Consider the following 14,812-nt stretch of genomic DNA (forward strand, 5'->3'; position numbering starts at 1 on the left):
AAAGTAAATAGATTTATTTCAATAGAGCGTTTTCACTCGCGTGGCCTTACATACTTCGTAAACCTCGCAAATTTATTGGAACAGGAGAAACTGCTTACATAACAAAAGAGTTCAACTCCCACAGGATTGGTTTAGTACACCAACATGGCTGCCGTGACGTCATGTGAAAACACTTCATAGTAGACATATAAACTAACAACCTTTTTTCTTGGTCACACAGCTGAAGGATACTATATTTACATTGAAACATCGTTACCTCGCCGTCGTGATCACAAGGCTCGGCTAGTTAGTCCAACACTGGCAGCAGTACAACCTAGCAACACTTGTCAAGTATGTAAAGCTGTATTTCTATTGTTTTGAACCGATACTGTCACTCATGCTTCCACATGCGCATTAGGTGGTCATCACTGTCACGCAGTCCACCTCCATGAGTCACGCAAGCGTTTTATTTTCAGTTTTGTTTTCACTTTTCAGATGGATCTGTATATTCACATGAAAGGTTCTCACATCGGTGCCCTTAACATTTACCAAGCTCCCGTTGTTGGTTTTACAGTCAAGAAACTGTCAATCACTACAGACCAGGGTCAAAACTGGTTTAAACGACAAGTTCACTTTGACAGTGACACAGAATTTCAGGTTCGTAGAGTAAAAAGATAGTCAATGCTTTGAATTCTTCACGTGAGCGCCTTGGTTTCGAGAAATTAAATTGAGATAGGCCGTTTTACATTGCTCAATAAATCATAAACAAGGGCATACCGGTTGATACTGGTAGTTATGCCTGTGTTGTTTTAACCTTTTATGGTCCCTGAACAAAAAGCAGCGATTTTGTTTTTTTGAGTTTCTCCCATTTCTTTGCGAAATTGCTGTGATTTGGATAACGGTTAAGAAATGCGGAATTGGAATGTCCTTCATGATCCGTGAATAGAAATTCCCCCTCCCCCTATACTCCCCCTCCCCCCTGTACGCACTTACTTTCCCCCTGTACTCCCCCCTCCCCCTGTACGTACTTTCCCACTGTACTCCCCCCTCCCGCTCGCTCTGTACACTTCCCTCTCCCTGTACGTCCTGTCCCCTCCCCCAATTCCTAGCTTCTTGTAAAAAATAAAAGAGAACAAAGCAAAACTAAACTAACCTTTGTAAAAAGTACTCAAAATGGCGTATTCATATATGGGATTACCTGAAGGTATTCCAAAGGCTACGCTGATTTTTAAATAGAGCCTTAAAGTCCACCTCATGCCTGTCATGGTACAAATAGTCAGCGTAGTGCAGTTTTTGTTTTATCTTAGACGTAATATCCATTGTCACTGTTTTACATTGCAGGTGATTATTGAAGGCGTTCGAGGCAGTCAGTACCAGGGTGATATTGCTTTGGACGATATCTCGTTCACAGCTGGCTGCAAGAGACTGGGTAGGACGCGTTTGTTATTTGGTTACATTCTCTCGGTTTCATCGCGCGCATTTTAGTAGATAGAGCGGTTTTTACTCGAGTGTTGAAAGAGAGTCGCATTTGCTTGGGTTTAAAAGCATTTCGCCACCTTGTCATCCAATCACAAACAAAGCCAAAAGCAATCTGACTCGCCCGTAGACGTTTTCCCGCGGTTTGCTTCAGTTACAGGTATTTGCTTCAAGTTCTTATTGGTTCACTGGATTGTCTCTGTCTTTGTGATTGGTCAGTGCTTGTTTTACGGCTTAAAGTACACGGTTCACCAACAACAATTACCACGCTTTATTACCTGGAGACTCTTTTTTTCTGACTTAACTATGATTATTTTTTTTTCATTTAGTCCCATCTTATGTGCGTCTTGCCAACGGTTTGCAATTTAACGAGGGTCGCGTGGAAGTCTATCACCAAGGAGTCTGGGGCCCAGTTTGTCATGTTGGGTGGAGTCAATCAGATTCTTCAGTGGCCTGCAGGGAACTGGGATTTAATGAGAGCGTCTCAACAGGAGGTAGCAAGGTGTTTGTTTCGATTTGAACACGGGCTCGTAATACATTCTACAAATTTTTTGCGATCATTTAGGAGGCAAGGAAGCACAACTTGAACGAGGAAATCAAAAATCAGCAATGGTGTAAATAAACAGACTTAAAAAATATACAAGGATATTTTCTTTCAATTTTTTTATTAGGGACCAGTATTTCGGTTAGCAAAGACTATTCTTCGTAAGGATTTAGAGAAGCTAGGTCTACATGTATGCTGAGTTCGTGGAACGCTCGAACCTAACCAGGATTATTTTGCTGTGTTTTTACACAAGACAGTCGATAGCTCTAGTCTCTTGTAGCCATTGTACTCAGTTTTAAGTGCGAATACGAAACTGACCTGCCTGCCAAACGCCTTTCTGATTCTTACAGTAGTTACTGATCCTTCCTGATATTGTTTGTGTGGCTTTCTTAGGCTCGCCACTGAGCGGTTCGTTTACCGGATTGTACAATGTCAGCTGTCAAGGCGACGAGAAGTCAATCAAAGATTGCGCATTAGGGGCGTGGTCTAACAATGCCATGTGTCCAAACAACAACGCCATCACATTGAATTGTTCAGGTGAGCGAGAAATGGCAACTTTTCATCAGTTTATAGATTAATAGTTTCCTTCTCTGCACGCAGCGGAACGGGGGAAGGGGGGGCTTGCATCAAATTAAAAGAATAAAAGATAACTTTACCTGTTACCGACGCATCTCCTCTTTTTTGGCGGCCATTTTGAATTTGAAGTACGCGGTCATCTGGTTTGTTATCTCGAACTGCGAAATGTTTGAAACCTCTGGGAGTTCGGCCCATATGTTTTGCGCATCTGTTGTCAACAATTCTCAATTACTTTTTAGCACTATCAACTCAACTCTTTTAAACAAGCGGGTCTTTTCAACTGCCGCTTGTTTTAGATGTGGTGTTAAAAAGATTAATCAACCAGCTTCAATGAAAATAGTTCACATTCTTCCTTCAGAAACTCTAAACTCTTAACTTTTTTCAGGAATCCTGCCTGTATGCCCCGTGAAAACTCACATGAATTGTCCAGCGGACAGCAGTGGGTATAAGTCGTGTATCTCGCGGGCTCAACTCTGTGACTTCACCAATGACTGCTGGGATGGCTCCGACGAAATACACTGCGAAAATTACACACGTTGTGACTTCAATGATACGGGCCTCTGCGGCTGGCTGCAGGCGAAAAATGACCAGATGAACTGGACACGACACCACGGCAGTACTTCCTCCATATATACCGGTAAAAAATGATGATATCACGCCTTTACATGTGAAATACATGGCCTCGAAAATGCGTCAAAGTAAAGCTAGAAATATAGTCTATCAGGCGTCGAATAGATATCGGTAATCGTATGTGAGTGTAATTATGGTTTTACACTACCAGTGATATTTGAAAATTCTCTCAGTTAAAGTTGCGCGAGCAAACTTTAAGAGAAAGACAAGTCGATGAGGTACGATTAGGTATTTCCCGTACCCAAATTCGCACACGAATGTTCCGGCTATGCCAGTAACTTGATATCGTAGGATGTCAGGACATTAGACACGGCTCAGTTCTGATTGGCTAACTGGGAGTTTGAGTACGGTAAGGCAGTTAGTTGTTCTCTTAATGCTCGTAAATGAAGCCAATTAGCATAACAAAACACGTCAATAATCTGTTCTTTTAGGCCCATCGAAGGACCACAATGGCAATGTTGGCGGTTTTTATTTGTACATAGAAGTTTCCGGTCGGCAAGGTGGCGAAAAGGCCAGAATGCTCGTCACTCCGAGATTTCAAGGTAACAATTAGTCACCACACGAATCGCTAGAGACTGTAACGTTATTCTATCATTACAGTTGTCATAATTTGATTGCAAAGTCTCTAATGTAGGCGAAGGCGCGGACAACAACAACAACTTTTATTTCACCCCAGATTTAAACATTACAATGTTGGTTATAGATTAAAAACAAAAATGATAGGGGTGCTGGCTACCCGAGATAATCCAAGAGTGAAAAATGCCAAGCAGCTGGGTAAAAACAGAGGCCTAATGATTATCACAATGGACTGGCCGGGGTGATTGCGTCTCTCTTGCCGAGGTCTTTTCCACCTGGAAGTAGATTAGAAGTATATACTGAGTTAAGTTGGCAGATAAGCTTCAGCACAAGCCACATGCCAATTCCTTGACTGTCATGACCTAAATTTACCTTCACATTACAAAGCAGTACAAGAGTCTTGTGGTAATAAATGATTTATTTCATGCACAGGCGATAACAATGGGCTGTGTAAATTGAGGTTCTATTATCATATGCAAGGATCTGGGATCGGCGCTCTCCGCGTGTTAGTCGCTGACCGGTATTCTCAGCGTACACTGTGGACGAAGTCCAGTTCGCAGGGCATCGACTGGGCCAGAGCTGAAATACCTCTTGTCAACATGTCTTCGTCGTTTTATGTAAGTTTTTCAACATACCAATAGATGGACATTATAATTCGATACAAATTTTTGGCGATAATGGTGTTGTTTTCAAATGTACCATTAACTAAAACAGTAGGTCTGCCCTTTGAACGCAATAATTCCAAAGGTATTCCCTTGGCCTATGTTTATTATCGGAGCAGTGGAACTAAATATTTTAGGTGCATATATAAGATTACCGCGTGGTAACCTCTTTAAACAAAACGATTTGAAAGACACAACTCTTCCCAAACGTGTGTTGGGTGAACTTCATGAGTCTCTTCATGATCATATTCCGTAAAATAGAAAATAATCTTTCCAATAGGGGACTTACAATCTGGAGAAGATAGATGTTTCCTTTTAAGATTTCTTTGTCTTATTTTCGGGAGGAGCTTGTTATCGCCGGGAATTTTGCGGTATTTCTGCCAATCCGGGCGGAGAGTTAGTGGACTACAGAATGGAAACTCAGATTTTTTTGTTTTTTTCGTTTGTTTGTTTGTTTGTTTTCTTCAGGTGATGTTTGAAGGCGAGCACAGAGGAGTCAGTCCACACGGGGACATAGCTATTGATGACGTGTCGTTTACGCCTGAGTGCAGGCCTGCGCCTCATGGTAGGGTTATTTATCCTCTCGTTGTAGATATCAAATGGTCTTCTTTAGAGAGAAGTACGCCGCTGTTTTCGTATGGCTTCTGCAAGACTCATTGTTGTTGAGCTGTTTTCTTTTGTTTTACATTCTAGAAAACGTCGCGTGTAGGGACGGTACCTTTCAATGTCGAAGTGGCGAGTGTATTTCTTTGTCTCTTCAGTGTGACTTTAATGATGACTGTTTCGACGGTTCGGACGAGCTAAACTGCGGTAGGTTATCTTTTTGCTTTGTTTTGCTACTTTTCTTTTTTGTTAGTCTGTCGCGGTCGGGTGCAAAGCGGACATAAGGTGCGCGTATTTTCTGATGAAATATGCGCACCATGTTATAATTGTTTGCTCCCTCCTCCTTGTGGTAAAACAAGGCGTGAGGGCGCATGCGTAGCATGTTTAATGTATCTGGTACGAGATTACCGCTGGGTGTGTTTCACTGCTCTGCTCTTGTCTCTTGTGCAGTGCTGATAGTTCTTACAACTTTCCAGGACTCCAGACACCAGGGAGATGCGACTTTGATGTAGACCTTTGCCACTGGCAAAATTTGACAGATGATGATTTCGACTGGCAGAGACACACTGGAGACACTCCCAGCATTCAAACTGGACCTATGTACGATCACAGCAAAGGTTATAGAGGTGGAGGTAGGTGCGATGCTTGGTATAATGAGCACGCTAATGAAAACAAAGATGAGCTGGAGGGATGTTTAACTGCTTTCTACTTTATAACCTGTCCAGTGTCCTGTCTCATGCCCTGTCTACACTGCGCTGGAGAAATTCGAAAACGGCGTTTTCACTCTGAAAACGCATCAAATGTTTTCGATTCCGTCCACACAGCAATCACCGGTCAGTTTGGATTTGTGTTTGAGGAAAACTCGGAAAGGAAATCACATGATCATTGTGAAATCATCGTTTTCGAAAAGCTCCGCTTTCAAAATGTCTTCTGTCCACACGAAAACGCAAATCCGGCGTTTTCAAATTCCTCCTGTTTGAAGAGCGTTTCCGGAAAGCTCTTTTTCGTGACGGATTAGTGTGGACGGTAGGCCTAACCGTAGAAATAATGCGGCGTTTTCAAATTTCTCCGGCGTAGTGCATGTGGGCGGTACCTCAGGAGTCGTAAATTACAAAGACGTAATGAAATAAAGCTGTGACTTGATCGATACAGGTCAGTTTGACACTTTTTTGTACGTTGACATTTTTGCAGGTTATTACTTGTACATAGAGGCTTCTTCCCCGCGGAAACAAGGTGACATAGCCCGGATCATGAGCCCGCAGTTTATGTGGAAGAACGTGGCCAACTGTACGGTAAGTCTTCGTCACGTGATTTCAATGGCTGTGCAAGTGCGTTATAAAATCTTTGTTCTGTGTATTTTGGAAAACGTGAACGACGGTGGCTAATTTTTCGTGTTTTCATTTGGAATTTAACGCTGGTCTGACATATATTGTGCTTGAGCCATTTCTCAGACCGGTACGGCGCACTGAACAGATCTAGACATCTAAGAAATTCGAAGGTAAACTACAAATTCATTTTTTACTAGGCGTCGTCCTTTGCGTCGCGGTCGCTGTCGTGATTGCTTAAGCTTCCTATCGAAACCGTTTTCCTTGGCATCCCATATGGCATTGCGTTATCGCTTGAGCTCGGAAGTGCGTGTCCCGTATGGCATTGCGTTATCACTTGAGCTCGGGAGTGCGTGTCTCGCGGAACGCGTTAAGCCGCTGTTGAAGAACTGCGTGACAAAATGTACATTGAAACACTCAAAACTTTCTCCAAAACAACATCTAGCAGCACTGGGAATTTACTTATGTCAGACATTTTTAACGATATTTACGTCCTTTAGGGACCGTTCATTTTTTATGAGGGAGGGGGGGCTGGTGGGATTTGGGAAGTATCATTTAAAAATCGCATGACCCCCCCTCAGCTTACCAATTTTTTCATATGGCCCCCCCTTACAGTGGTAATTTTTTGGGATGACCCCCTCCCAAAAAAAAAATTGAACAAACAATATTTAGATTTCAACTTTTTTAATATTTCTCTATTATCCCCCTACTTCACGTTATTTTGCTCACTATGAAGACAAAATTAGAATCCCTATACTACAGAGAGCTGTTGTTTAAAAAACAAATCAAAAGAAAGAGAAGTCAATTTCGGATCTCCTAGTTATGGCTCGCCCTGAGCGTGTGGCATTTGGCCTCTCATTGGCATCTTCCTCATCTGAATTGATGAATGCAAGAATGACGTCACTTGAGTCATCTTCTCCCCCAGAGTCAATGGCATCACTGTCATACTCATCATTGTCACTTCCATCCGTTTCACTGCTGTCAGCACTTGCCTTGTTGTCATTTTGTGTCAATGTCCTGGCATTTCTCAGTGTTGGTTGGCCAGCTCTGAGAGGACTCTTCTGCTGCAAGCATGAATGTCTTACAATTGCCTTTACTTTCTCACTCTTGCTGCGTTTCAAATGCTGCTTCAGCCCGTGGTGGTTCAAGTACTTGTTTAGTTCTGGAACACGGAGCTTTTTAAGCTTGGTTAGATCTTCGCAAAACTCAGTCCGAGGATAATCCTCCTGTGATTTATCTTTTGCGTCCCTACTTAACTTTGCCTTTTCTCCTGCTCTCTTTTTCCTTTTTAATTCCAGCACTTCAAGATGCTGAAGATAATCCACCACAAACTTTGATTTGACAATAAACTTATCTGCAAACAGAGCAACGCTCTCTGGGTCAGATAAAACCAGCCTGCCACTTCCATGCCCTTTCTTCGCTTGGACCCTTAGCTGCCAGTCATCTGGATCACGCCCTTCTTTTGGGTCTTCTGGTAGGAGAGGTAGTGGTATTCCGATAGGCAGGAATGGTCAGGAACTGGTTTAGGGTATCTTTCTATGGGTGGTCCAGTCCATTCACAACAAAGAGAACAAATTTCTCCTTCCTTTTCTTGACAGGACAACTTTAGAAACTCCCTGTAGTTCTCCCCCTCCTCATAGTGCTCATTCATAAACTTCTCAATCTTACGGAAGTAACAGTGGCCTGGAACAGAGTCTTTCCTTGCTCCTGCATTATGATACTGAACCAAGTACAAAGTGTTGTGAGAAAACTGGAAATCTGTTGATGTGTTGTGTGAAACACATTGTTACATTTAATTTACAGATGTCTTTATTTGGAAGGTTTTTCCCTCTACTCTAGTGACAGGCATGTATAAATGTTGCCCTGTGCAGGTAGAACAAAAAGCTATGAGTGTTCTCAAATCTTGCAAATAGTGGATTACTTTTTATAAATTTTAGCATACTTGTTATGGTTTAAATTTATCTATGGTTTAAAATTCTTAATTTTCAATGTCTCAAGTTCATTGTCATAATTCAGAACAAAGAGAAATGAAAATCCAATTGGTTTGAAAATTTTAGCCAAAACTAAATTTAAACCATAACATACCCATGAAGGGCTTTTCCAATCGGGAAAATAGTGCATTACTACATGAGCATCATGAAAGAGGCTCATTCCAAAATGCGCAATAATGGCGAAAGCGACGAGTCGTTTAAGAAAAGGTTTACAGCTGAACGATCCAGGCAGTTTGACATCTTACAAGCAAAAGAAGCAATCTTTCTAAGTGCGGATGGCTGTTCAGAAAGGGCGAGTGAGTTTTCCATGCCAGGGTACCAGTTGAAGCCCAGTGATGGACGAAAACTGAACTTCTCCATCAAAGAGCACGGAGCAATGGTGGAAAAGTTGAATGTCATATTGAAAGATGTAAAGGAACACGATTCCACACTCTTTCAGTCCAATTGGCTTGCTTTGAAGCAGGGCGAAGAATTTGCCCACAGTTTTAATGTAAAACAGATCAAATGTATAGAAGCTAAGTTGACGAAGGTCACGCAGGACATGGAAGCACTAGAAAATAAGAAGAGCCATTATAACAGCATATTCAAGGGCATACTCAAACAGCACATCAACAAAAGGAGAAGGAAAAAAGAAAACTGCAGAAAGTCAAATGAAAGAAAGAGGAAGCGGACTGAAAACAACGTCCAACGAGTTTATGGAATCTGTGTTGGAAACCTGCTAGGAAATGATTTTCCAAAATGCCTTGTGTACCCTCCTAGAACGGCCGTCCCGGAAGAGTGTATTAAAGTTGTGGATGTTGCCACGTCGTTATTTAGAAGAGATGGGCCATACATCGCACAGCTCTTGGAAGGGAATTATTTCACCAATGCTGCAAGAAGCAGAATCACCACAAACCTTGAGCAGGAAGTCAGAGATTATGTTTACACCTTCATGTACCCTGAAGAGTACACTCTGACGGAAAGCATTGCTGCTTCTTGCAGCATTGGTGAAAGAGACTCCCATAGCAGCACAAGAGGTAACGAAGAACTCGACGACAGCGAAGATGAAGATGAGTGCCAGTGAAAGTTGCATTCGAAAATAAGTGTTAAATACTTCTTTTCAGTAGCTACAAATGCTTTTTGTCGCCAAACGTTTTTTTAAAGCAGAAGGAGAGTTTGTAATAAATTTGTATCCTGCCTTCTATGTTTATTCTATAGCAATTTTTTTGATATTCAAACATTATGCCATTTTAAAGTTTTACTAAAATATTTCACATGACCCCCCCTTTTTCCCTTATTTTTTTGGGATGGCCCCCCCTCGAAAGCCATTTTTTTTCACATGGCCCCCCCCCCAAATCCCACCAGCCCCCCCTACCTTATAAAAAATGAACGGTCCCTTAGAAAGATTATCTTACAACAACGCAAATGTTTTCCGTTTGCACACGTAGTGAAATAAAGTTCCTTTGATCAGTCTGGGAAGAAGTGACAATGCTACAGTTACATCAAATATTAACCGTGTTAATGACTTTTCATTAAATCAGGAGCCATAATCGTGGTCGCAGAATTTGCTGATCATTTCACATTGTTGGTCAACGTACCAAGGTGTATCATGCGCGTGTAGGCTTTTGTCCTGCTCGGCATTAATTGATAATCTTTGGTTTTCAGCTTCGCTTTTATTACCACATGACTGGCCTCTGGGGATGGTCACAGTCGATAGGGACTCTGAGAGTTCGTCTGAGAAATACCATCACTGGCGTGGAAACTGCTCCCTTGTGGGAAAAATCTAGTGACCAAGGGAACTCGTGGATTAGAGCTGATGTTGCCATAAACACAACGTGGACTGTGTCCCAGGTAGTTCTCAGATGATGCTTTGGAATGATGTTACATACTGCCATACATTTTCTCATGAATTAACTAATGAGTAACCCTTCCCTTTGTTAGGTTATATTTGAAGCTGAGAGAGGAGCGACATTCCATAGTGATATCGCCATTGATGACATATCATTCTCGGCCCAGTGCTACCCGTCAGAAGGTAAGGAACTGTGTGTTATCTGATGTTGTAGCACTGGCTTTAGCACACGATGGTGTTGCACCAGAAAACGCTCGTCTGTTTTGTAATTTGTTCAGTTAATTCCTTCGCTTCTGGGCATACTCTATCACCTTTCAAAGCACAGACAAACACAAAATTGAACTTCAGTTTTAATGACGATTTCCTTCATAACCTCTTCAATTATCTGTCATGAATCAAAGGCCTTTGCATTTACGTGCTATTTTGATAACATTTCATTTCATTTCATTTCATTTCATTTCATTTCATTTCATTTCATTTCATTTCATTTCATTTCATTTCATTTCATTTCATTTCATTTCATTTCATTTCATTTCATTATATTATATTATATTATATTATATTATATTATATTATATTATATTATATTATATTATATTATATTATATTATATTATATTATATTATATTAGCTTCGCCTTTATGATACAAATAAAAGGGGGAAAAAAACATTACAATCAATATGTAGAGGTTTGGCAGGGACATGGCAACAGCTAAGTAGCCAATTACAGCGGGCCCAGAAATAAAATATAAGTAAAAAGAAAGAAAGAAAAACCACATTACATGCAGCACGTTATTGGTACGTCTACGTCTTTCAATTGCCGATGTTACTTTTGAGTTTTATTTACTTCTTTGTGTTTGTTAACGTTTCTTTTGAAGTTGTTTGTGATATGACGGTTAGTTAGCACATCACAAGCAAAAAACACATCTTTGCTTACCACAGCCACAGGCTGTATTACAATGCTGCTGATCTTCCTTCTTTAATTAGCCGTGCACATCTACAAGAATTACGACGTTCGTTTAACGGATGGTAAAGATGGCTCATTTGAAGGGCGCGTCGAGGTGTACCGTGTAGGTGCCTGGGGCACGATTTGTCATGACGGCTGGGGTCCTAACGACGCCCAAGTTGTGTGCAAACAGTTAGGGTACGCAGGAGTGAAGATTGTCCATAAAAAGTCCTATTTTGGTGAAGGGCGGGGACCGATCTGGTTGGATGACCTCGCCTGTAACGGAAGCGAGACTAACCTTGGTCAATGTTCCCACAATGGATGGGGGAGCCATGACTGTACTCACGCACAAGATGCCGGCGTTGTTTGCGACACAGGTAACAGGAACGGGAGCTATTTGACGGGATGGGGGAAGGAGCTAATTATCTTGCAAAAATTTGCGTTTTACAGCTCAACAACTCTAACCTAGGCGCCCGACAATATTTTCTACAAATTTAACGAATAAAAATCGTGGAGGTTAACAATAGTTTTCCAACAAATCATCAATGTAATCAAGCTGTACATTACAAAGGCAACAGATTTGTGGTCAGTTTCATTAGTAACAATTTTAAAACTTTTAAAATGCCAGTGGTCAATTTGCAAAGAATTTGCTTTGGCCTTGGTCAGAGTACTCGCACTGTAAAATTGTTTCAAGTGCGTCTGGAATATTTTCGTTGTAAATCTGGTGGATATTTGAATTGATGAAAATTGATGAGTCGCTTTGCCAACTTGTTTAATTAGTTTGCCATTGCGTGCAGTTCTTTAGTCCTCTATAAATTTCTTTTAAATTGGACAAACCGTATCAACTGCTTACAATGTCAACACGTCAACATTGTGAAAAACAGTCACATAGTTTATTTTTTCTAAAAAGATGGTGGCAGTGCAACAAAAGCTTTGAGGCTTCGAGATGGTAATGGTACACGCAGTGGACGAGTGGAGATTTATTACAGTGGCTCATGGGAAGCCATATGTTTCGATGGCTGGGATATCCATGATGCCTTTGTGGCGTGCCGTCAGCTGGGAAATTCTGGTGCTGATCGTATCACACGCGAAACAGCCAAGGGGATTACGAGTTCGTTGAAAAAGGTGCGGTGTAAAGGAAACGAGAATACGCTGGGAGATTGTGATCATGATGGTTGGAGTGTGGGAAACTGTAGCTATGGATATGCTGGTGTTGTATGTACCGGTATGTTGGTCTTTAATTCATCATTTACCTTGTTATTGCTCAGCTTTCGATTCAAACAATCGTGCTTTCAGTTGTCACGCAATCTTTATAATGTCACGTCTCGCAGGTTTTTGTGCACTATCGTCGGAGAGTAAGGATTGTGTGACAAGAATTAGTGCGACAAGTCGAACTCTTGGAGAGAGTTGGGCTCCGTCCACACTACGCCGGAGAAATTTGAAAACGCAGCTTTATTTCTCAGCTTAGGCCTACTATCCACCTAATCCGTCACAAAACGGAGCTTTTCGCAAACGCTCTTCAAACTGGAGGAATTTGAAACGCCGGCTTTTGCGTTTCAGTGTAGACGGAAAACATTTCGAAAACGGAGCCTTTCGAAAATGATGAAGTCTTGATAATCGTGTGATTTCCCTACCAGAATTTCCTCAAACACACTTCCAAAATGACCGGTGTTTGTTGCGTTTTCAAATTTCTCTGACATAGAGTGGACGGAGCCTTATTGTAAGAGTGGAGTGTTCCTTTCAATGACACATCAATGTCACTTGCCAGGGCGTAGAACCGCCGGAGCGATGAGGTCAGATCGTGCCTCTTGTGTGTTACAGTAGTTAAGTTGTTTTCCTTTCTGTGTGTTGTAGAGCAAGGAACTGCCGAAGGAAATATACGACTTCGCGGCGGCAGCTCTGAAAAAGAAGGCCGTGTTGAGGTGTTTCACCGGGGAGAATGGGGTACAGTTTGTGATGACGGCTGGAAGACAGAGAACGCTAGAGTTGTCTGTTTTGAACTTGGTTTCACAAGCGTGAGAAAAGTTTCGCAGAGTTTCGGACCCGGCGCTGGAAAAGTGTGGCTGAGTAGAGTTAACTGCTATGGAAACGAGTCTGCCCTCGTCAAGTGTCGCTATACTCAGTGGGGATCGAGTTCTTGTCGACACTCGGAAGATGTTGGTGTTATATGCTCGGGTAGGCGATATGATTTTGTTTATTAACCATTAGCTGTGTTTCTCAACTCGATCTGCGTTGTATCCTGATCTCACTGGTTCTCGTTCTTCTCTTTTTCCGATCGCAACAACTTCCTGAGCGAGTTGCTCAGTTCAGGAAATGAAACAAGCAAGAAACTTTTGGGATATTTTGGATACTTGCCTTTCCCTTTTCCCCTTTCTTCAAATGCTTGATTTTATTCAGTTCATTTTTTCGTTTTTGTCACAACATTGTTTTTGCTATGTTAGTTTTAAGTTTTTGCAGTCTCTCTCCTAATCCTCGCATTCAGGAAGAATCGATCTGTCGTACTGTGAAAACGAAGTTATGCGTTTATTAACTGAAGGCTTTTGAAACGGAGCCAGGGTGTTAAAAGCCCGATTAAGCTAACCCAGGATTAGCAAGAATTTTGATTTTAGTTTTGTAACTTTTCTGTGAGGTTTTCTGTTGATATTGCTTGTACTTCAGTTTTGAATTTGAATAATCTCAAACGACACAAAACATAAGCAGTGAAAACCCTTAGACAAGAGTACTTCGGTCAACTGTTATCCTGGGCTAGCGTTAACCTGCTTTCGAACCGGCAACCTGGCCCTGGATGAATTGTATTTCAAGCTTGATTTTTCAGCTCAAGGAGTATTTTCTACACCCAGCTAGTTAGTTAGTTGAACGATGTAAGCACCTCCTACGCCGTGTGGAAGACCAAAGTTCCTGCAGATGCGATAGTATTTTCTAAATCTTCAAGGGCTATTAATTCTGTGAAGCGTTTTAACCATAAATTATTCCCAGTTATCACGGAAATAGCTGTTAATTTTGTTTGTTTTTTCCTTTTCAGATGAAGCTTATGTCGGCTGCTACAAAGACACACGGGATCATGTCATGACTCACGAATTCACTGCACCAAGTGAGAACAATGCTCAATTTTCCGAACCAAGTTATGGAATATTAATTTGCACTACGCGCGTGACACACGCGCGGACTTGTCATGGTCATAAGTTCAACGCGCGCGACACGCGCGATGACTGTTAATTATCATCGCTAATGAGGGTTTTAAGAGATCGTACGCATTTTTTTTTTCGTGTGAATGACGCGGTCTTCTCATGTGGTGGTGAAAAATGAAAGCAATTGCGTTTTTTTTCGACGTTGTACAAAGATTTGTGTTATTCATAAAAGGAAGGCGAAAAATGTTTGTGTTTTCTGCTATACAAACCTTCTTCTTGATTTATAGAAACAGTTGTACTGACCAACATTTTCCGTCAATTAATAGCAATGACCCCTGTGAAGTGTGTGCGCCGTTGCCAAAGCAAGGGCTTCAAGTACGCAGGCGTGGAATGGGCTAATGAGTGTTACTGTGGAAATCACGTGAGTTGCAGTAGTGTAGTAAGAAGTACTGAAAAACTGTAACACGACGTCATACCAATGCAAGTACAATATAATTAAGTTAATAGAATGGTGAAGTCATGCCTTCTTTCCATGAATGCCGCATACT

At 41.6% G+C, this 14,812-nt stretch overlaps 1 protein-coding gene across 3 annotated transcripts in view; it reads left to right on the forward strand.

The window, feature by feature from the left end:
• LOC145500445 (scavenger receptor cysteine-rich domain-containing protein DMBT1-like) overlaps window positions 1-14,812 on the forward strand; it is a 40,592-nt gene that overhangs the window by 7,318 nt on the left and 18,462 nt on the right. For all 3 annotated transcript variants that reach the window (XM_081479960.1, XM_081479959.1, XM_081479961.1), the window contains 19 exons: window positions 221-330; window positions 475-636; window positions 1,321-1,408; window positions 1,785-1,949; window positions 2,393-2,536; window positions 2,961-3,212; window positions 3,637-3,747; window positions 4,214-4,398; window positions 4,912-5,008; window positions 5,137-5,253; window positions 5,523-5,678; window positions 6,238-6,338; window positions 10,007-10,192; window positions 10,283-10,373; window positions 11,178-11,513; window positions 12,047-12,361; window positions 12,991-13,311; window positions 14,159-14,227; window positions 14,591-14,685. In XM_081479960.1, the coding sequence (XP_081336086.1) occupies window positions 221-330; window positions 475-636; window positions 1,321-1,408; window positions 1,785-1,949; window positions 2,393-2,536; window positions 2,961-3,212; window positions 3,637-3,747; window positions 4,214-4,398; window positions 4,912-5,008; window positions 5,137-5,253; window positions 5,523-5,678; window positions 6,238-6,338; window positions 10,007-10,192; window positions 10,283-10,373; window positions 11,178-11,513; window positions 12,047-12,361; window positions 12,991-13,311; window positions 14,159-14,227; window positions 14,591-14,685 (3,101 nt within the window). The remainder of the gene's footprint in view (window positions 1-220; window positions 331-474; window positions 637-1,320; window positions 1,409-1,784; window positions 1,950-2,392; window positions 2,537-2,960; window positions 3,213-3,636; window positions 3,748-4,213; window positions 4,399-4,911; window positions 5,009-5,136; window positions 5,254-5,522; window positions 5,679-6,237; window positions 6,339-10,006; window positions 10,193-10,282; window positions 10,374-11,177; window positions 11,514-12,046; window positions 12,362-12,990; window positions 13,312-14,158; window positions 14,228-14,590; window positions 14,686-14,812) is intronic.

This window comes from Orbicella franksi, chromosome 10, assembly GCF_964199315.1.
Source record: "Orbicella franksi chromosome 10, jaOrbFran1.1, whole genome shotgun sequence".
Lineage (NCBI taxonomy): Eukaryota > Metazoa > Cnidaria > Anthozoa > Scleractinia > Merulinidae > Orbicella > Orbicella franksi.